This window comes from Papio anubis, chromosome 7 (assembly GCF_008728515.1).
Source record: "Papio anubis isolate 15944 chromosome 7, Panubis1.0, whole genome shotgun sequence".
In the NCBI taxonomy this organism is placed as follows: Eukaryota; Metazoa; Chordata; class Mammalia; order Primates; family Cercopithecidae; genus Papio; species Papio anubis.
Genome location: NC_044982.1, coordinates 143,127,483 through 143,150,135, shown reverse-complemented (window position 1 = coordinate 143,150,135; position 22,653 = coordinate 143,127,483). Strand labels below are relative to the sequence as shown.

Below are 22,653 nucleotides of genomic sequence, written 5' to 3'. Positions count from 1 at the left end.
CATCAGTCCATCCATCCATCCATCTGTCCATCATCCATACATCTGACACTTACTATATGTGCCAGGCACTGTCACAGGTGCTGGGAATGCAGTAGGGAACAACCCAGAGTCCTGTTAATGGAGCTTACATTTCAATGGGGGAGATGACAAAATAATAACACAACAAAATAACAATAAAGACTCACATTTACTGAGTGCATGCTGTGTGCCCTGTTTCACATGCCCTCTTTCATTCAGTCCTCCCACCAACTCTATGAGGTGACTACCTTTTTTTTTTTTTTTTTTGAGACGGAATCTTGCTTTGTGGCCAAGCTGGAATACAGTGGTGCGATCTCGGCTCACCGCAACCTCCACCTCCTGGGTTCAAGTGATTCTCCTGCTTCAGCCTCCTAAGTAGCAGGGATTACAGGCACGTGCCACCACGCCCGGCCAATTTTTTTTTGGTTTTAGTAGAGACAGGGTTTCACCATTTTGGCCAGGCTGGTCTTGAACTCCTGATCTCAGGTGATCTGCCCACCTCGGCCTCCCAAAGTGCTGGGATTACAGGTGTGAGCCACTACGCCTGGCTGGTGACTACCATTTTAATCCCTGTTTAATGGATGAGGAGACTGAGTGCTTAGAGATACTGCTGCTTGCCTTGTCACAGAGCTAGTTAAAGAACAACCTAGGATTTGAAGCCAGCTCTTTCTGATTTCTTAGCCCAGGGGTTGGCAAACTACAGCCTGCTGTCATAGTTTCCAATGAAATAAAATTTTACTGGAACACAGCCTTGCTCATTCATTTATGTATCGTCTATGGCTGCTTTCACACTATAATGACAGAATTGAGTAGTTGCGACAGAGACCATATGGCCCGACAAGCCAAAAATACTTACTATTTGGCCCTTTACAGAAAAAGTTTGCCAATCCATCTTAGCCTAAGCTAGGCTCAAATGATGTTCATTGAAGGAATAAGTGACCTGATGACTCCATTCATTCATGTATGTATTTATTCATTCTATTAACATTTTTTGGAGCACCTGTTGCGTGTCAGACATTTTGCTTCCTTGGACAGTGGGGTCCCATTTGTAGTCAGTTTGTTCTCTTACTTGATCTTTCCAAAGAGTTCATACACCTGCAATCCCTGTTAAAAGCCAAATCTGTTACCTGATTTCCCATTTTCTTTGCCTTGTCTCTAGCCTAGACAAGAAAATCTGTCTATTACTTTAAAAATGACAAAAGAAATTAATCAGGATTTGGCAACTAAATTTATCATCTGGGAAGAAGCCAAGAGATAAATTGAAGCAAATTCTGTACTTCCTACTTCATCCCCTTCTCTCAGCCTGGCTTTATGGGAATGGCTGAGACGGCAGTGAAATTTAGGACCTATATTGCCTGGAAAAAACACACTGACAGCTAAATTAGTTTGGCAGTAAGGTGGGATGGAGGGCTGTAAGCCAGGGATGAATTACGGGTGTTGAGTGAGGCTGGGGCCAGTATCTACTCTCTTAAGATTAGTTAGGATGTGAATGAGGAGAAAAATGCAGCTAATTCCACAGCCTCACAGAATGCCCCAGGGAGGAAGAGGCACAAAGACTGCAAATCAGGCCCAGGCACCTGTGGTTCACACTCCTGACAATGCTGGAAAATTGCATACTAGGTAAAGAATGCTGCTGAGGTTGAGAGAGAGGGGAAAATTGCCCAAGATGGATAGCACACATGCATGCAGATGGAGAGGAGCTCATTATTTTGCCAGTGTCCTTGAAGTCTGCTGACTTGGTGAGAGGCCTGGCCATGGTCCTAATGCTGTGCTTACCAGGACCTGGATGATTACCTGGGATAGCTTTCTCTTTCAGGACTCAGAAATTAGCTGCTTAAGTTTTAGGATTCTAGCTCGTGGGGAAAGGGGACAGAGGAGGAGTGGAGATTGTTAGAAAAGAAGTGCCTTTCACATAAACAAGGGAGAAAAGCCAGTACTAACTGTACTTGTGCATGATGCAGAGCCCCTGGGCCTATGGACTGTGTAATGAATCTGGCAACAAAATATTGAGCCTTTGCTCAGTGTAAGGCTCACTGTGGGTGTATTAAGAAGTATAAGAGGCTGGGATAGTGGTTAATCCTCCCAACAATTCTATGAGGTAGATATTATTATCCCCATTTTATAAATGAGTAATCTAAGGTCAGAGAGGTTAAGCATCTTATTTCCAAGGCTATACAGCGAACAAGTGACATAAGTAAGATCTGAGCTCCCAAGTCTATGCTGCTTCTTAGGTAAGAAGGTCTGGCCATTCATATAAGATAGTGACACTGGATTTAGAAAATTGTATTTTTTTTTTTTTTTTGAGACGGAGTTTCACCCTTGTTGCCCAGGCTGGAGTGCAGTGCCATGATCTTGGCTCACTGCAACCTCCGCCTCATGGGTTCAAGTGATTCTCCTGCCTCAGCCTCTCAAGTAGCTGGGATTACAGGCGCCCGCCACCACGCCCAGCTAATTTTTGTATTTTTAGTAGAGATGGGCTTCACCAAGTTGGCGAGACTGGTCTCGAACTCCTGACCTCAGGTGATCCACCCACCTCGGCCTCCCAAAGTTCTGGGATTACAGGCGTAAGCCACCACGCCTGGCCTGAAATTTTAAACATAGTGGTTCTACCCTTACCTACCTAAAGCCTTAGGTAGGGTGTCTATGATTTGGATAGATTTGGTTTTCTGAAGCAAAGCAAGAGCCACCTCTACTTCCATGTAGATGAGCAGAACCTGGAGCTTCTATGCCTCGTAAGAGACATGAGATTTGGTTCTAGCTATACTCACTGTCTTCAGCGCTTCAGAATAGGTGGGTGCACACTGCCCTATGCATCTGCAGGAACAAGCCTTCCTGATCCTTCTGACTCCATCAGAAGATTTCCCTTAACTCCCATGTGAAGGGCCCATGAAGAAGCCACTTTTCTCCCCATCCCACTTCCTTGTTGCCTTTGCACTACTAATTCCTGCTTTTGCCCGCTCCTCCCCATTTCCTAATTTCCCCTCTTAGAGAAATTTTTGCTCCTTTCACCTGGCCTGCGCTTTAGATCGGGAAATGAAAATAATTCAGGCCGGGCGCAGTGGCTCACGCCTGTAATCCCAGCACTTTGGGAGGCCGAGGCGGGCAGGTCACGAGGTCAGGAGTTCGAGACCAGCCTGGCCAACATGGTGAAACCCCATCTCTATTAAAAATACAAAAAAAAGAACAGGTGGCAGGCACCTGTAATCCCAGTTACTCAGGAGGCTGAGGCAGGAGAATCGCTTGAAACCAGAAGGCAGACGTTGCAGTGAGCCGAGATCACACCACTGCACCTAGCCTGGGCAACAATAGTGAAACTCCGTCTCAAAAAAAAAAAAAAAGAAAAGAAAAGAATTCCATATTCTTTCCTCCTTCTTCCTCCTCCTTTTCTGTCTTTGGAATTTTCCCAAGCAGTTCAGGATCTAGGAGTGGATCTCAAAGCCTTATAGGATAAATGGTCTATATGGCTGGAAATATCCTCATTCCCACGTTTGCTGTCTCCAAGGTCTTAGGGAAGGGGTTAGGGCTGACAGTGCTGTCTCTTCCTCAGCTCTAGGATTCCCTGGCATCACATCCTCACCTATGGTCCTGCCTTCTACAAAGTAACATCAAGGTTTTGCTTATGTCGAAATTAGGTCTTTCTAATATAAAAATTAGGGATCCCTGTTGTAGAGTTCTTGAATCTCTGAGGTGAGGCTTTCAGAGTAAATTTGGCTCAGATACACAAAATCCTGGGGAAGCTTTGAAGCTCTCACTCACTGACCCTCGTTTAGGATGGCTATAGGCAGAGAGATTCCTTCTCATCCTCAAGTGGTGCTGGATAGATAGGATGCATTCCACGCAGCTGTCTGCCTGCCACAGAACATGATTCCCACAGTAAAGAGCTGATCATGAACCTGATCCAATGGCACACCAGAGTTTACCCATTTTGATTTAAAATCTTCAGTATCTCCTAGCTTATCTTTCGGTGTGATGCCTTAGCATTTTCCAAGTATATCCATTAGACCACCTGAAACTGTTTTCAACCCCCAAAATAAGCAGCAACATAGCTCTCTCCAAAAATGTCCACAGTGGCCTCATGATAGGTAAAAGAAAAGATGCTTCTGATTAGTTACTGCAGATCCCTTTGAGAGTGACCAGTTCAAGATGTAGTCTTCACACTTCTTGAAGGAAAGAAGTCTGCTCTGTTCCAACTGCACTGAGGGGTACACAAAGAAAGCATGTGGAAATGAAATACAGAAGTCATTATATTTAGGAAGAGTTCCTTGCCTCTAAGAGTTAGGCGCTTCCAAATGAGAGGCTCTAAGAGGTCACCATCCCCCTTTCCTATGCTCTCCAACAGGTCCTAATGGCTGCGGGAAGCATGTTCACCTCACCTGGTTATTTCTTCTTTCAGAGCAGCAGGGTCTGCAGGATAAAACTTCACACGGAAGCACATGGTGAATGGAGGCTGGGCTGCAGAGAAAAAGAGGTGCCCATCAGGGAAGACCCTCACCCAGAAGAGGACAGGGCTGTACTGCCCACTAGCATGAAGCATCAGAAGAGAACCCTCATATATTTACGGCCAACTTATACTGAGAACAGTGGGAAATTATATACGTAGACCAAAACTTGCGGCAAGTGGGAGGTTTCATGCCACCCTCCCCAGGGGTGTGGCTTGAGTCTTTTCATGGAGAATACTTACATCTCAATTGCTTCACCACAGACTTTGTAAATTCCAGCCAATGCTGAAACAGAGAACACAGAACATGAAAACCCTAATGAGAAGGGCTGTAAAATATAACTTGTTTTCTCCAACTTAAAAAACTAGACAGATTGTAGCCTAGGGTGAAAGCAGCCCAAAAGCTTGGAAAGATAAGTTTGGAGAGTAAAGAGTGATATGATTTTCTGAAATGAGCTCCCATGAAGCCAGCTGTGAAGGGGGGAATAGTTCCAGCTTCAGATGCCATTTCTGGGCTTCCCTGGAAATGCTGTCTTCTAAAGCAGGGTGCCAAAGTTCTCAGCCATGTTTTTGGCATGCGATTAGGCACAAGCAACTGCATGTATGTGTGGGGGGGACAGAGCCCCACCTGGGTTGAGTTGGGAAATACTGACTTTAATGGGTGGTGTGTGTGTGTGTTATGCACCAGCTTTTTTTCTCTTTTTTTGGCAGCAGAGTGGGGATAGAAGATATTGGTAGCAACTCTAGAAAGCAGCGATAAGTGGAAATTTCCTAAGTCAGGGATGGCTGGTATATATTCCATTTTTCTTTGAGTAACATAAATTGCCAACCCTTAGTGTTAGAAAACACATACTCAAGATTCCTTGGCATCCAGCAATGTTTTAAAATCTAAATCTCAAATGATAACTAACCACAACCAACGTGTAGGATAGTACCCTTTTCCCCTCGGATTTTCAAGGAGGCAGGACATAGAGGCAAAATACATTTTCCCATGGTACTTAAATGTTTGGGGGAAGCAATGAAACCATTCTATATGTGTTTCTTAATTCTACATGGGTCCTTTATAAAATTTATTATTGATGTTTGTTGCTTTTTGCTAATCAGGATTAGGTAGGACTGCTATTAATTGGGGTTTGATTATCCAGAGGTAACTTAACATTGCCAGATGTAAGCTCCATGAAGGCCCAGAACTGTCCGTCTTGTTTACAACTGTATCACCAGTGCCTAGCACAGTGTTCAATAGGTAGCTGCTGAATGGCAAAGGGACTGGGCCCATACTTCCTTCTTTTCTGGCTACTTCCATTTAGTGTAATGTCTTGGCAGAGTCCTCCCTCTGGCAGGAGAGCAGCCAGGGCCCTGCAGTCAGCATCCTGGCCTCCCTTAATTCCCAGTGATCACCTTCTGGGCTGGGCCATGGGTCATGCAGTTAATGGACCCACTAAGAGCCAGTTCTTCCGTCAGCTCCACACGGATAATCTGGGCTGACATTCTGCTCTCCTGCTTCTGCTGATCTGAGTTCCCATGAGGCTGGCAACTCATTATAGCCACTCAATGTGGTTAAGAGGTCCTTCTCACATTACACGGCCCACCACGGCTCAGCTTCACAGGGAGGCAAAGGCAAGAGATGAAATTGCTCAGAAACAACTGGGGTTCCAGGGTATGCCTGTGAAGAGGGAGGAGGCCTATCTGTTCAGAGCACACTGGGGTTGTGGACAGTTAGGAGAACATAGTCAGTGCCAGGGACTCAGTACACAGAACACCAACACCTCTAGACATTAGACTGATAGATTAAAAGAAATAAACAAAGGAAGGTAGAAATTAATGACCGTGAGATGCATTATCAGCAGAGGGCAGAGAAAGCTGAATGACAAAAGGCTATTCCCCTTGGCAATAGCTGGAAAGAAGATTTTAGTTTTATTGTAGTGAGAGCTCAAGAAAGGACTGAGGCTGGAAGAGAGTAGCAAGGGGTGAGAAGGGACTGGAGAGCTGTCACAGTCGATCCATACGATTTGGAGTCTGGCAGAGAAATCTTGAGAGGAACCCAAGAATATGGTGATGGCTAGAGTGGCTTTTTGTAAATGCCTGACCAAATCAGTCCCAGATTCACTAGCAAACAGACAACACGGGCTTAGGGAGGAGGGATTAAAAGAAGAGGAAAAGAAGATTCAGAGAGGAGGGTTTCCTCCTCTATTTGAGTGAATGGGCCAATGTGGCACAATCTTCAGACTCTAGGGACTTGAAAGGGTACAAAGCAGAGGCCAAGAGAAGGTGGAGGCCCTGGGCCTGAGTCAGGAATCCTGGGGAAGGAGAGTGAGGACAGCTCCTCCAGGAGAGACCAGGAGAGCTTCCAGATGCATGGAGGCTCCTGCAGAGCAAGCAGTGACATGGGGATGGATGTGAGTGCTGGGTTCGGACTGTCTCGAGACCCAGGGAAGGAGGTTTATTTTAGGCCCTTACACCCTGAGGGAGCAGGGGAGCTCAGCTCCTCCATCCTACCATGAATCAGTGGACTAAGGACAACTCTTTACAGGTCCCCATTTCCCTACAAACCCTCAGATACTCTCTCAAGTCTCTCTGCTCTCCTTAACCCCTCCCACAAGGCACAGAATTACACAACTTTCAGAGGCTATCAGTTATACATTCAGCATGGAATCTCAGAAACCACATTGTCCCTGGAGTCAAACAGGTCTGAGCTTGAGGCTGGCTTTGCCACTTACCTTGGGGAAGTTACTTAACTTATCTGAGATTTTATTTACTCATCTGGAGAACAGATATTATCATTAGGGATACTCATCTCATTTCGTCAAGGATGAGATGGAATAACATACGTGAAGCTCTTAGCTTAGTGCCTGGCACAACTCAGTGAGCAGTATACATCAGCTGGAAGAACTAGGTTTGTGTGCAGTGCAGAGCCTGGCAAGCAGTAGGAACTCCATAAATGCTTATTTCTCCTCTTTCCCATGTTCTTATCTCTCTCTAGCTCCTTCTCATTTTAACCTTGACCACATCCACATATTCTCTTACTCTCCTCAAGCACATTCTGACCTAACTAAAAAACCAATGAACAGGATACAATTTGACTTTTTTTCTTCATATACCACTACTCTAGGGGATGAAGAGACCTTGGAGTAACTGGCCCTCCTTTTATTTTATTTTATTTTATTTTTTAAGACAGAGTCTTGCTCTGTCTCGCAGGCTAGAGTGCAGTAGTGTGATCTTGGCTCACTGCAACCTCTATCTCCTGGGTTCAAGTGATTCTCATGTCTCAGCCTCCCAAGTAGCTGGGACTACAGGCACACGCCACCATTTCCAGCTAATTTTTGTATTTTTAGTGGAGACAGGGTTTTGCCATGTTGCCCAGGCTGGTCATGAACTCATGGGCTGAAACAATCTGCCTGTCTTAGCCTCCCAAAGTACCAGTATTACAGGCATGAGCCACTGCACACAGCCAGCCTTCCTTTTTAAGGATAAAAGTTTAGACCAAACAAAGAAACACCATTTGTAAAAAATAGTCCACCATTACCTCTCCACTTCAGTGGGGATGCCAGAGAGTACATCTCCACAAAGAGCAAAGGGTAGATGAAGGGAAGTTATAGAAACTGCAGGTGGGAGGCTAAGCAAATGGACGTAAGAAATACAACACTATAAGCCATTAACTCACTCACGCATTCATTTCTTCAGAAAACGTTTATTGAACCCCAACTACATTGTAGGCCTGTGTTAGTTACATGGGAGATAGTGATGAATGAGGTAAAGTCCAGGCCCTCATGGAACTTATAGTTTTGCAGGGAACACAGGTAATCACAGAATGCTGTAATAAGTGCTATAACAGGGTAGCAGAGGGCACATGGGGGCCCATAGGAGGATCCCTAATACCGAGTGGGGTTAGGGAAGACTTCGCAGAGGAAGTGAAAGTCTAAGCTAAGATCTTAAGTGTGAAAAGGAGTTAGCTGGAACAAGGGTGTGGAGTGTGGAGCGGTGAGGAAAAGGAGAAGATTCTAGGCAGGGGAACTCTATAGATGAAGGCTCTGCAAAGAAAGAAGGTAGGATGTATCTGGAGAGCAAAAATATTACTGTCTGGTGGCACCACAGCAGGGAGAAGACAGGTCAGGGAGATGAAGGTGGAGAAATAGGCAGTCCTATTCCTCAGGAAATGGGCCTGAGATAATGGACTTGTTCCTGTATCTGTCTGGAATATCAGAACCCTTGTCTGTCAGAATGCCCTGTGTCTGCAGAGCTGCCTATGCTGTGTAGAGCAGAGCAAGAACTGCAAGATCTGCAAGGCCCATGCTGGTTTGGCTCTGTCTCTGTCCTGTCTAAATTGGGTTGGTATGGCACTTTTGGTGAGGCCTTTCTTAACCAGTACAATGTGGTTCAGCTGCTTACTAGAAAGGGGGCAGGAGAGGCCCACCTGTGACCTGGGCTCCGAGACCACAACTCCAGCCCAGCTGCTCCGCCTCCAACTTTGTGCAAATCACTCAAGCTTCCTAGCCTGCCATTTCAGCAACTGTAAAATGACAAGCTTCTCCAGGTGAGCTCTAGCCAAGGTGCCTTCCAGGTCTAATGCTATGATTTGAAGAGATGACATCCAACTGCAGGGTCTGGTTGGTCCCTGATTCCTGAAGCTTGACTTTGAATATGAATGACAGTTCAAGACCTCAGGCTTACTGACTAGCTCTGTCCTCCTTTTGTGTTTTGAATATTGACTTACCCGCTGCTTATCTGGGTCTACAAAGCGGATACCAAAATAGTCTTTCTCAAGTAGGTTCAGGTGGTGGCAAAGAAGGTCAAACAGGTACTGGCCTTTGGCATCTCTCTGCAAAGAAAGAAAGTTCCATTGAGAAATGAGTGGGCTTCTTCAGTGTAACTTTGTTTTGTTTCTTTTTGTTTTTTGTAGCCATAAAGTTGTTTGCAACTGTTGCATGTGTCTGTGAAAGGGGTGAATGTCCATAACTATGTCCTCCACATTGTGATACATCACTGTCTGGAATCCAGAGGTTTTTAGCACCTGGAAGGAGCCCAAGAACCCTTCCCACCACAAAGATGTCAAAGAAGTCAAGGTAGAGTCAGGTAAGCCCAGTTCCCATCTCAAATGCACAAAGTTTTCTTAAACTGTGGGTGTAGGGAATGTCAGTGTGGAATACAGCAGTAATTACACCAGGCCCAGCTGGCTGAGCCTCTAAAGTAAATCGTGAATCCATCCACATCTCTTCCTCTCCATTTACCAACACCACAGGTCAAGCCACCACCATCCCTCAACAGGACCACTGCCAGAGCCTTCTAACTGACCCTCTGTCTCTGCTCTTGCCCTCTCCAGTCCATTCTCTGCACAGCAATGAGGGTGTCCGCAATTCAGACATCATCTCTTTCTTGCTGAATAAGTGATCAGGCACATTGTAGGATATTTAAACATACAAAAGGATATACTATGAACAGTAAGTCTCCCTTCCACCCTGGCCACCCTGTGCCCCAGTTCCTCTCCCCAGAAGCAACTGTTATCAGCTTCTTGTATATCCTTTTTTTTTTTTTTTTTTTTTTGAGAAGGAGTCTCGTTCTGTCGCCGAGGCTGGAGTGCAGTGGTGCAGTTTCGGCTCACTTCAACCTCCGCCTCCTGGGTTCAAGCGATTCTCCTGTCTCAGCCTCCCAAGTAGCTGGGATTACATGCATGCGCCACCACATCCAGCTAATTTTTGTATTTTTAGTAGACACAGGGTTTCACCATGTTGGTCAGGCTGGTCTCTAACTTCTGACCTTAGGTGATCTGCCTGCCTCAGCCTCCCAAAGTGCTAGGATGATAGGCGTGAGCCACCATGCCCAGCCCTCTTGTATATCCTTTATGTGATGTTTTATACACAGGCAAACCTACATACATATACATCTCCTCTTTTAAAAATACATTTTGTAACATATTTTTAAGCTCTTTTCTCCCACTTAGGGTATCTTGCAAATCCTTCTATAGCAATATATATAGATATGCCTCACCGTTTTTAACTGCTGCATGTCACTGCAATGAATCTAAAATTATTTACCCAGTTCCATATTGATGACATTTGTTTCTAATTTGCTATTACAAACAATGTGGCAGTGAACATACAATGATCTTTATGTTACTCACTTCTCTTAATACTTGTTGCTCTCAGAATAAAATGAAAACTCTGATCATGGCGTCCCAGGCCCTGTATAGCCTGGCTCCTGACTTCTCTCTGCACTCACCCAAAATCATTCTCCTCACTGTACTCCAGCCATGGCCTTTCCGTTCTCCCCAAGGCTTTTCTGCCTCTCTGTCTTTGCATTCCCTCTGCCGGGAATGTTCTTCTTGCAGCTCTTTGCAGCCACTCCTGTTTTTTGAGGACTCAGCTCAAATGTCCCCTCTTCAGAGAGGCCTTTCCCTATAGTCCAGCCCTTCCCAGTTACTTTCCATCTCATTTTGCCATTTACATCCTTCATAGCACTTATACCAATCTGTAATTATCTTGTTGATTTGTTTACTTATTTATTTACTATCTGCTTCCTTTCTAGACTGTAATTTTCATGAAGTCAGAAGCCTTCCCCCAGAACTTAGCACAGGGCCTGAGGCATGGCAGGCAGGTCCTCAATAATTCTTTGTGGAATAAATTACTGAACGAATAGAAGGGAAAAGGTTGGCTGAAAGATTTCACAAAATGGTGAAAAGCGAGGCTGTTTATAACCCATAACCTTCTACTTCAGAGACCTGCCTGGGTGCCAAGGATGAAGTGGGAGGAGAATGACTTGCAGGAAACTGTCAAAACACCTGGAGCCTGCACAGCATCCATCACTGGCCTCCCTGCAGTGGTCTCTGCAGCTTAGTTCAGATGATCATCTCTGGCGGGTCTATGTCTAATTTTGCATACAAATTGAGGTTGTATGAGGAATTTCTGTAGTGTAGTGGTTATCACGTTTGCCTCACAAATTGAGGTTGTAAGATAAGATCCAAAGATCTCGGCCGGGCGCGGTGGCTCAAGCCTGTAATCCCAGCACTTTGGGAGGCCGAGACGGGTGGATCACGAGGTCAGGAGATCGAGACCATCCTGGCTAACACGGTGAAACCCCGTCTCTACTAAAAAAATACAAAAAACTAGCCGGGCGAGGTGGCGGGCGCCTGTAGTCCCAGCTACTCGGGAGGCTGAGGCAGGAGAATGGCGTGAACCCGGGAGGCGGAGCTTGCAGTGAGCTGAGATCTGGCCACTGCACTCCAGCCTGGGCGACAGAGCGAGACTCTGTCTCAAAAAAAAAAAAAAAAAAAAGATCCAAAGATCTCTCCCATGCCAAGGCCCAAGGCTGTGTGGGTAATTATCAAAGGGCCTGGCCCTGCCCCAAGAATGAGCATATTTTTAAGACCTTCACAAAAGGTTTACACCTCCCCTCTTCCCCTTCTGCTAGCTCACCCCATACTATCCAAGGAGAACTAGGGTAGGATGCTAATCTCGTAGCAGTTATGTTAAGAAGTTTGTCCTTGCAGGAGCTGGAAGAATGGGTAAGTAGACAGCTCAACTACACAAGGAGGCAACATGTGGGCACACGTCCCTCCTCGTCTGAGACAGGAATAATATAGGGTGGTCACAAGAGAATAAAAATTCCAGACAGCAGTTTCACATGACTAGAGGCTATGGGCTGATAAGACCCTAAAAAACAGGGCATGGACCAAGCTAGCTAATACCTACTGAACCCAGTATGTGGCTGGATTTGACCTAGGTTTCTCCTACCTCATTATCAACTCATTAACATACTAGATCACACACCTACCAGCGCCAGGACTGTTCCAAGACCACCCATATTTGCTGTAAAAATAGGTGCCACTGCGGTTATGAGAAATCTCTACCCTTTCCCAAGAATTTTCATGAATATTCCACCCCTTGGTTAAAGAAACCCATAAAGACAGAAATCCCAAACCCCACTGCGTGACTCTCTTGAGTGCGCCTACGCTCCCTTTTCTTGAATGTGTACTTTGCCCTTTGCAATAAATCTCTGTACTTTTACTATTTTCTGACTCTTCCTTGAATTCCTTGACAGAATTATTATCTTCTCAATGGTGTCAAGAGCCTGGACACCAGCTGGGGTGGAGGTCTCACCGACGTTTGGGGAGCTCCCCCAGCCCACTGGTATCACTTCTGCTGGCCTCACACTCCCTCTCACAACATAAGCCTGAACTCGCAGGCCCTATTCCCCCTGTCTTTGGTCCCCCACAGGAAAGAGTAACTCTCAGGACAGAGACTCATTATGAATCACGCTGGGACTTCGGGGTGGTGGGCCACAAACCAGGTCTTTCAAAGGACTCCGTCAGAACTTTCTTTGTGCAGGGCCTATTAACTACTTCTTCACTGATGCCCAGAGAGTGAGAAGAGCTTAAAGAGGTATTTCAGGTTCTCTGGAAGCAGAGGAAACATGTTCAACTCTATTCCATGCAGCATATCCTACACTATTATCTCTCTCAGAGCAACTGAAATGAAACAGTGAGAGACAGTAGCATATTTTCATTGTTTTTCTCTACAAATTTTACTTTGCACAAAGCTGGCTATTGCATTGTGATCAGCTGTTTTTTTTTTTTTTTTTTTTAAATGAAAAAATGTTTTTCACAAACACTACTACAGTATGATGTGAGTTTTACGGGCTGAAGAAGTTTGCTTCCATACATACAACAACCAGATTAGCAATGGGATAGAGATAGCTATAGGGAAAACATGTTTCTGTGATGGAGATCATATGGACTTTTAATAAGAATCCTGCCTTCCATAAAACAACTCATTCTCATGGGCTGCGAGCTCAGATGCACTTGTAAGGCTCTTAGCTGGTGAGAACCCTGAACTTAGTAGATTCAACTTCAGATTTCTTCCACCTCACAGGAAGAAAAAGGAAGTATGGCTTTTCTCTTGGAGTAGTTAGGAAATAAGGACATATCCCATTACCCATTCCCTACAGCTACATAAAAAAAGACCTTTTTCTGGTTACTTTTCAGCACCTGGTGAATCCCCCTGCTCCCAGCTGTGAAGACATAGTTCCCTCAAGTTCCCATTTACCAGTTACCAGTATTAGACACATTGTTTTGAGCTGCAGGTCTCTTGCATAGACTAATGAAGAGAAGCATCTTCCTTTGCTATTTCTCCAAGGCTGGGGTGGGGGTGAGGGGAATGAGGAAAGAGGTAGAAGACAGACTTCCTTCTTGTAGTAGAATTCCATGAAATTTAAATCCCCAGCAGGTATGCAAAGGTAGAATCAACTTAGAGCACTGCTGCGAAGGCACCTTTCACAGAGGGTTGGACAAAGCCCTTCCTTTGAGGTACTCACACCTGTGGCTGGTGGAGTGGCCTGAGGCAGCATTGGGTGAAATCACAGGAGCTGAACCATCAGGATGGGCTCCCTATAAGCCAATGGCAGGGGCAAGATTTTAGGAATTTTACCACTTCCTGGGCTTATGGATCCCCTTGCACTTCCTGATGCCAGCTGTGTCCTAGGATACCCTCTCCATGGTCTCCCAGTCCTAAGTCCAGGGGTTTCTGGAATATTCTCTGACAGCCAGTCTTTTCTTTTGATGAGGTGGCAAAGCCGTCCTCCCTTCCCTTTGCCTGCAGTTGCCCTGGCACTGTGGCTAAACCGTGCATTGAATGTTGTGCCACTGATTATACTGGAGAAACAGGCACTTGCGCTGACAAGTGATTACTTTTTAGTCACAAAGTCAGAGCTCCATGCCTGAGGACATTTATCTTCAGGACAAGTGAGCTGAGGCAGAGCACCCAAATCCTCACCCTGCAGCTAAACTTCTGAGGTTATTCTCTTCCCAAAGACATTATTGGATCAAAATAACTTATTAAGCACTTGTTTAAAAAATAAATTTATATTTTATGAACCACAACAGTACCTATACATCTTTGAAAATACCAGTGCATATAGGTACAACCCATTTATTCTCTCTATATGGTGCACAGAATGATTCATGAGCCTCTTGGAATCACCGTGCAGCTCTGAGGGTGGGATAATTCCTATTTTTGCTCCTTCCTGGAACGCCTGGTTCTGGTTCTCTATGGTTTGCCTATTCTTTAGGGAAGGGACTGAGGCAGCAAGCAGTAAGCAAGCTCGGGCCAGTGACCTAAAGTATTCAAGGTTAATTGCATGTTCTCTCTCATCATCGATATCCATGGGCAGGAGAGAAACTTTATTTTAACCCATCATGGATGAGGTTATTCCCAGGCTCTCTGGCATGCAGCATCCTGATGAGAGAAGCCAATATGCAGAAAGCCCCACTCATTAGGCTCCACTTTATTCAATCCTGCTTACTTGTGAGGCACACAAGTACCTCACAAGCAAGTGCAAACAAAGTGAGTCTAGCAGAGGGTAAGAGTGATTCCAACTTCCTCCTGGCCACATGCTATGGTCTTGGTTCAAAATCTGTTAAAGGGTAGCTGGCCTTGGTTTCACGGGCCCTTAGAGAAGGCAGAGTAAAATGGAGGGATTACAGAAAGTGGGCACCCATAGCCCAAAGTACAAGAGTCCAGAGGTGGAAGAAAGACACACTGAGAGTAGGCACCCTGGAGGAAGGGCAAGAGTTGAAAGAGTTGTCCTTGGAGACCTGCCAGGGAAGAAACAGGCACCAGGGATGGGATGGCATCTTAGCCTGCATCCTAGCTTAACTTTATATTTAAATTTCTTGTAGGCCAAATACTTCCTTGCTTTCTTTATCAGTGGTGTGAGGGCATGAGTGGCATGCCGATGTCCTTCAGGTTCCATAGCAGATGCTGTGTAGAAGCACTTTAATGTTACAGAGGAACAGCCACAGTAGGTCATCTTCTCAGGGCCATGGCATTAGTGAGCTGAGCAGAAAAGTGTGAATCAATTTCTGGGGTGCAGTCCCTGCCTCTGTGGTCACATGCTACACCCAGCCCAGCTTTCTGAGGCAGAGGGAGGGTGTGGAGCACAAGTGCTAACAGCAGAGCCCCAGATTCCCTAACTTCAGCACCTTCTTTACACTTTCTTTGAAGGGAGGGAACCCCTGCTGAGCTCTTGGCCCAGGAGCTCACTTTTCCTGCTTTTCCTGCTTAGTCGTAAACCAACAAAATCTGTCCAGAAACTGCTGAGGCTGCAGCTAGAAGAGCAGCCAGCTCACTCTGGGAGAAGATTAAGAAAGCTCATTCCAGGGGGGAAATGCAAAGACGTCCATCTGCAAGCAATACTGTCTTGAGTAGCAGGTCACCACAAAAGCGGCAGGGCCATAGTTCACCCAGGTACTCCAGTACCCAGGTACTCCCTTCTGTTTCCTACTCTCAGAACTCAGCCATCAGGCTGGAAAGAATGGGGCCCAAGCAGGCTCTTGGTAACCAAACTACAGTGCCAGGAGGCTGCTGTGGGGCCAGGTAACCATGTGGCTCCTGGAGGAGTGGCCAGGACCCAAAGTGGAGGGAAATCAGAGCTCAGAAGGAGAGAGGATCAGTGCTTCTTAGCCACTGTTCTCACCAAATCCTTAAATACAGCAACGTCTTTGCCCCAACAACCCCCTTCTACATGCAAATTGAGAGCTGGGGTGATTTTCGTGATGTCACACAGATATCTGTAGGTTCAGATGCCAGGTGCAGTGCTGCAGGGAGCCCTGTTGGCAGTCCTCACTTGGGTCAGAGAACTGGCTTTGCTCATCGCCACATGGTGACATGCACGACGTGCACATGGGGCGGGGAAATCACATTCAATCTGGAACATGGAGGTCACTGTGTGCAAGGAAATGTCATGGGAGGGAGGACTAAGTGTTCTGTCAGCACAGATGGCCCAAAGCAGACTCAACAAGGGCAATTAAGACCCTCTGAGCAGAACTTCAAACCTGCTGTTGTACAGCTTGTAAGAGCCCGGCTAACGAGAGGGCTAGTCTTACTGAGATATCAATGGTGATGCTTCAAGAGACAAGGTGTCTCATTTCTATATGAAATCTTTGTACCCTGTGAAGTGTCTAGAAAGAAAAACAGAGCCAGGTCTGAAGAAAAGCAGACAACTCGTTCATCTTTCCTATCTTTGGTGAAGCCACTTTTACAAGTAAGGTGACTCTTAAAAGCATCACTGCATCTTGCTATTGATTGAATAAACTTTAGTTGTATTTTTCCAACCAGTGCTGAATATCTCAGTGGACTAGTCATGTCACAGCTGCAGAATTACTGGAAACTCAGCCAGGCTTGTTAGAAAAAAACTCATTGCTTTGTATTTGTGAAGCTCATATTCTCTTTCTCTATTCTCTGTCTCTCTCTCTCTTCTCTATCTCTCACACTTACACCTCTCCCCACCCCCAACACACACACACACACATTCTCTAATACAGCTGCACTTCTCATACAATGCTGCTTCAAATAACTTGTAAAGAAAATCCAGAATTTGGGGAAAGATTGACTTCCCGTTGCTCCAACCCTAAGGACAGTTTGACAACTCATTTTATTGCTTTTTTATTTTTGCAAAGGACAAATGCATGTTTGGCAAATCTGGGAATTTCTGGGGTTTTAGGGAGTATCCTGGGTGACCAGGGTCAGGAGAAATATGATAAACTCATTGTTCCTCATAACTCTTTGGCTATTTCCCTCCTCTTCACAAAAAATTGTTTACTGGGGCCGGGCGCGGTGGCTCAAGCCTGTAATCCCAGCACTTTGGGAGGCTGAGACGGGCGGATCACGAGGTCAGGAGATCGAGACCATCCTGGCGAACACGGTGAAACCCCGTCTCTACTAAAAAATACAAAAAACTAGCCGGGCGAGGTGGCGGGCGCCTGTGGTCCCAGCTACTCGGGAGGCTGAGGCAGGAGAATGGCGTAAGCCCGGGAGGCGGAGCTTGCAGTGAGCCGAGATCGCGCCACTGCACTCCAGCCTGGGCGACAGAGCGAGACTCCGTCTCAAAAAAAAAAAAAAAAAAAAAAATTGTTTACTGGCCAGCACCAACATATGTGATGTATCCCGAGGTAGACATATTTCATTAGTAAACGGGTCAGGATCTTTGAGTCCTGAGTGCAGTCTGAGTGCAGTTTCCTTTTCAACTCTCCTATCAGGTTACTCATGTTCCTTAGAAGATGAGGCACAGGGAGCAGAAAGGGGAAGAGCTCTGGGAAGGCAAAGGCTTTGAGAACGAGCACTAAGTAGACTTAGAATCAAGGCCCTGATCTGCCACTTCTCAGCTTGTGATTTCAGACCCATCCCTTAATCTACCTGAACTTCAGCTTCCTTATCTATAAAACAGAGTTAATCCTACATCTCTCTAAGGATGTCTGTAGGGCTCAAATCAAGACACAAAATATACATAAAAACCCTGTGAGTTTTCCTGCCAACTTTCTCAGCCTCTTGTGACCTATTCTTCCTCCAGGATGGATGGACTTGAACACACAAGGCCTCAGCAATGAGTCAATGCACTCAAGGAACAGAAGCCTGTCCCCCCTGGATAAGAATGCATGAATGGATCATGGCTACATGTCCACCTTATAGTGTCCCCAAGATTTGGGAGTGGCTACCATTTTGGAAATATGCCCAAAGCGGCTCTTAAAGTACACATCTGCATCTTCTTCTTACCCAAGGCTATTTTTTCCCTGATCAGATCAGAAGAATAGAAAATATCAAATATATGTAATCAAACCAAATCCCCTCAGAAGCCTGGCAGCTTCTAGTCAGTGCCACAGAGACAAAGGCAAAGCTTCTGTGACAGGCTCCAGACATGCTCCCTAGAAAGGAGGAGTTGAGTAAGGGGAATAAGATATGACACAATTCCAATAGACACTATACCTTTTAATGCCTTGGCTTTAATTAGAATAAAAAGAAAAAAGCATTTGGCAAAATATATTTCAAGAAATTAACCCAGTGCCCTGATCTCTCTCAAAAAACAGAACAGGTTCCCTCTGTAGTTAAAGCTACAGGAGCTACCTGTAGCATTAGTGTCTTCCCCCGGGATTCCCCAGGGCACTGCACAACAGGATATGGACAGATAAATGAGAGAGGGATGGGCAAGCAGGGCCCACAGCTCTCTGACTGAAGCCCCAACCTCCCCAGAGCATGCCCAGTCACACACAGCTGCTGGCATCCTATCCCAGGACCAGACAAGTCATTTTCACTGCTTCTTGGGAGAAGGACTGCCAGGGCCTCCCTTGAAAGCCCCTTGTCACAGCAAGCAGAACTCTGAAGCAAATTCCATGGTCTGCCTTGATCTGTGATCTCACTAGAGGAGCAGAAGCCAGGTTTATGCCTCCCTTCCCAGCACTAAGTAGAAACAACCTCACTGGAACAACAGTAGTGAGAGTCCCAGGAGAGGAGTGAGACAGCTGGGGCCCGGAGCCAGAGAGATGGGTGGAGAGACAGTTTCCTGTACAAATACAGGACAAACCCCAAATCTTCCAATAGTGGCTGTCCCAGTGGTGGAGAAGAGGAGAAGGAGGCAAGACAGGAGGAAGCTAGCTAGCTTACTCAGAAGGCAGACTTTCCTTAATAAACAGCAAATTAGGAACCATACCATATTCCGGACCATTGGTTCTCACACCCGAGTCTGCCTCAGAATCACCTGGAGGGCTTGTTAAAATACAGATTTCTGGGCTCCACCCCTAGAGTTTCTAGTTCATAGGTCTGCTGTGGGGCCTGATAATTTGCATTTCTAACAAGTTCCCAGGTGATGCTGCTGTTGCTGGTCTGGGGATCACTGGCATCTGTTGGTCTTGCAGCTCTTGAAGCCAAGACTACAGGGATAAGGGAAAGAGAAGCAGATATTTGACTTCTGTCACAATCCAACTGTGTCAGCAGAAACCCCACTTTCATTAACCTTCCACGTTTTCATATACCAAGAGTACCAACCTCAGAGCATTAGGCTGTGAGTTAAATACTACAGAGAAATACTGCTCCTTCCTGCCAGGTTTTTAAATTCTGCCTTTTATGACAGTGGGCAGCTACCCAACTCTGTCTTGCAAGTTCGAGTCCCCAGTTACCATTTATTTTCAATGGCTAACTAGCTCAAAACTCACTGCACTTTTGCTATGAACTAGATCATCAGAAAGTAAAGCCAGCAGTTATCATCAAACTCAATCTGGGGAAAGAACTCCCCTTCTCACCCCAGATCTGCTGTCAGTGACAGGGAGTCTGTTCCAGAACATGTCCTATCCTGGCCTTTGGGTTCTCTTACCTAGGAGGTGGGGCTGGAAGTTGCCCCAGAACCTCAACCTGCTGTTTCCTCTCTACCTCTGTGATCCTTGAGGCTCCTCAGTCAGAATTCTGTCTTGGCTGTCAAGACCAGCCTTCTCCTTTCTCTCCTTTTCCTGGGAGAGGATCCAGCTGCCCCTCCATGGAGGGTTGGGGTGGGTATAGGAAATATGCTGAGCATGTAGTTCCATGCCAAGGAGGCAAGTCCTCCACGTTCAACTTTGGCAGGGAGTTTGGGGCAGGAGGGAAGTGATGGGAGTAAGAAAAGGCACATTCTGATTGTGATCTCTTGGGCAGGTCATTTTCCCTTTCTGTGCCTCAGTTTCTCTATCCACAAATAATCTCATGTCCCCTTATGTGCTCAAAATCCTCTGTTATTAGTCGATCAAAGTTATCACATCCCAGGTTCATCTTCTCCTAAACAAGGATTTAGGGTTTTTTTTTCTTTAAAAAGGGTAATCGAGTAGATTTAACAAGGTAGATGTTTATTGCTAGTGAAATTAATCTAAAAAACTCAGGGCCATTGCTCAAAGTAAATGGAAAGAGTAACTAAACAGAATCCATTCAATTTTAGAAACTGCCTCTAGCAGGCCTGACACAGTGAACACCATTATGTGAAACTACTTTCCTGCTACAAGTCTGGTCATTTTACATTCCACTGTGAGCGATGGAAAAGTCCCATTAGATCATCTAATGCACGCCTCCAGCCTCATAAAATGAGGATCGTTGCGAGATCTTCTCAGAGTGGATCCTGAGGCTAATACCAGCTTCTGTCCTTCCCAGGCCCGCTATTTCCTAGACTATAACCCAGGCAGTAGTGGGACTGCTGGATTTCTATATGCGAGGGCTTTGGGGGTGACAGTCTGGTTGGGGTGAGGGTGGGGAATAAAGATTTATTTGTATGATCTTGTATATAAGATTGAGAACTCTTCAACTGTCCAGATGAAGAAGGGATAGGAACTGAAAGAGATGGAAAGGGGCTAATAAAGTGTCCCCTGCAACGTCATCTCACTTAACCAGAGGCAGAGCCTCCAAAACTTGGCTGAGGCAGAAGCTGTGGATGTGCTTTGAGACAAGTGCCACTGGGTCCCTCAACTCGTTAGTTTCCTGAGGGTTCTCCCAGATGTGGTATTTCAGTGGCTGAGCAGCAACAGATGTCTCTTGGTCTATAAATAATTCTTAGGGGTCGGGCGTGGTGGCTCCCACCTGTAATCCCAGCCCTTTGGGAGGCCAAGGAGGGCGGATCCTCTGAGGTCAGGAGTTTGAGACTAGCCTGGCCAAAATGGTGAAACCCCATTTCTACTAAAAATACTAAAAGAAATTAGCCAGGCATGGTGGCACACGCCTGTAATCCCAGCTACTTGGGAGGCTAAGGCAGGAGAACTGCTTGAACCCGAGAGGCAGAGGTTGCAGTGAGCTGAGATCGTGCCATTGCACTACAGTCTGGGCAGCAAGAGCGAAACTCTGTCTCAAATAATAAATAAATAAATAATTCTTGGGCTTGGAAATGTATGTCTTAATGTGCACTGGGGGTAGGGTGGGAATGACCAGGTCCCCAGTGCATCAGGAAGAATCATGGTCCAGGCTTTGCAGTGTGATGGAGACAGCAGACAGAGGAGGCAAGTTTTCCGGAAGTGTGTGACTGCTCCTTCTTCAGTTTTTGGTCAAGAAGAGTAGGGGTGAGTGGAGGGGAGGCAGGAACCTTGAGCCCAGCAGGCTCCCTGAGGCCTCTGGCACATCCCTGTCATCCTCTGTGCCTCTGCACAGCAAGGTTACAAACATGAGACCTAGAGTCCACTGAGGGCTGCACAGCAACACTGGTTGGGATATTACTGCTGAAAAAATCTTAACATCTGCTGCCAACTGAATATTGTGTTATTTGAAGGCCAAAAAGTGAATGGAAAACCACTGGGAAAAACACTCAATTCAATGTGTATCTACTGAGGGTCTCATCTGAGCAAGGCACTACCTGAGCTATCTCAAGTTTGCAGAGACACGCGGTTTAGAGATATCTGAAGAAGTGACTTGGAAAAAGCCATCTTTTCTCTGATCTCATAGTATTCACTGCCTGCACAGCTTAGCTGTCCTAATGCTAACCTTCCCATGTTTAAGTCCACTCTCCTCTCCATTACTGGGAGAGATAGAAGCATGGTGTCCAGTGTTTGCATTCATGGTTCACAGCCCAATGCTGTACATGATCCTCAAGAAGTATTTGTGGGTTTTTGTTTCTCTTTTGAGACAGGGTCTTGCTCTGTTGCGGAGGCTCAGGCTGGAGTGCAGTGGCACAATCACTGCTCACTGTAGCCTTGACCTCCTGGGCTCAAGCGATCCTCCTACCTCGGCCTCGGAATAGCTGGAACCACAGGCATGCGCCACCACACCCAGTTAATTTTTAAAGTTTCTGAAGGCGGGGGTGTCTCCCTATGTTGCCCAGGCTGGTCTTGAACTCCTGGGCTCAAGGGATCCTTCTGCCTCGGCCTCCCAATGTGATGAGATTACAGCCATGAGCCACCACACCTGGCCAAGAAGTATTTGTTGATTAATTACTAAATGACTATGACCAGGCTAATTACCTGATGAGCTCCTCCTTCCCGAGTCTTCAACTCCTAATACCCAGTGAGATCAGTGTAGGAAAGAACAGAGGATCAAACTGGCGTAAGGGTATTCCTGGAGATGGTATCCCTATCCAAATGAGAGTCTAGCTTAACTCTAGATATTCACTTCAGAATTGGTCTGCTGGGTACAGCCTTTTATCTAGTTTGCTGATTCCAACTACATAGGCTGTACTTGGGAGGGGAGGGAAGGGGAAGAAGCTGAGTGAGACAAGGGGCTCCCAGCCTCAACTCCAGAAAGATGTCGACAATGCAGCCCGGCTCTAAAGTAACTTCTTACACAACCGACACAGTCACGGGCAAGTAAAACGGCTTTGCTTCCAGGAAGGTCACTAACTGGGTCCTTGCCATTGGAAAGGGAATTAAAAGTTCAATACTGGAAAAGACTAATCATTACATTTGCTTAATTATACTGATGTGAACCTCATAGTCAAGTTAT

The 22,653-nt window shown here is 46.0% G+C and overlaps 1 protein-coding gene across 5 annotated transcripts in view; it reads right to left on the bottom strand.

The window, feature by feature from the left end:
* Positions 1 to 22,653, bottom strand: part of FRMD5 (FERM domain containing 5) — a 339,227-nt gene that overhangs the window by 45,609 nt on the left and 270,965 nt on the right. For all 5 annotated transcript variants that reach the window (XM_009210057.3, XM_009210059.4, XM_009210056.4 and 2 more), the window contains 3 exons: positions 9,168 to 9,272; positions 4,700 to 4,742; positions 4,392 to 4,470 (listed from right to left, as the gene is read on the bottom strand). In XM_009210057.3, coding sequence (XP_009208321.2) covers positions 4,392 to 4,470; positions 4,700 to 4,742; positions 9,168 to 9,272 — 227 coding nt within the window. The remainder of the gene's footprint in view (positions 1 to 4,391; positions 4,471 to 4,699; positions 4,743 to 9,167; positions 9,273 to 22,653) is intronic.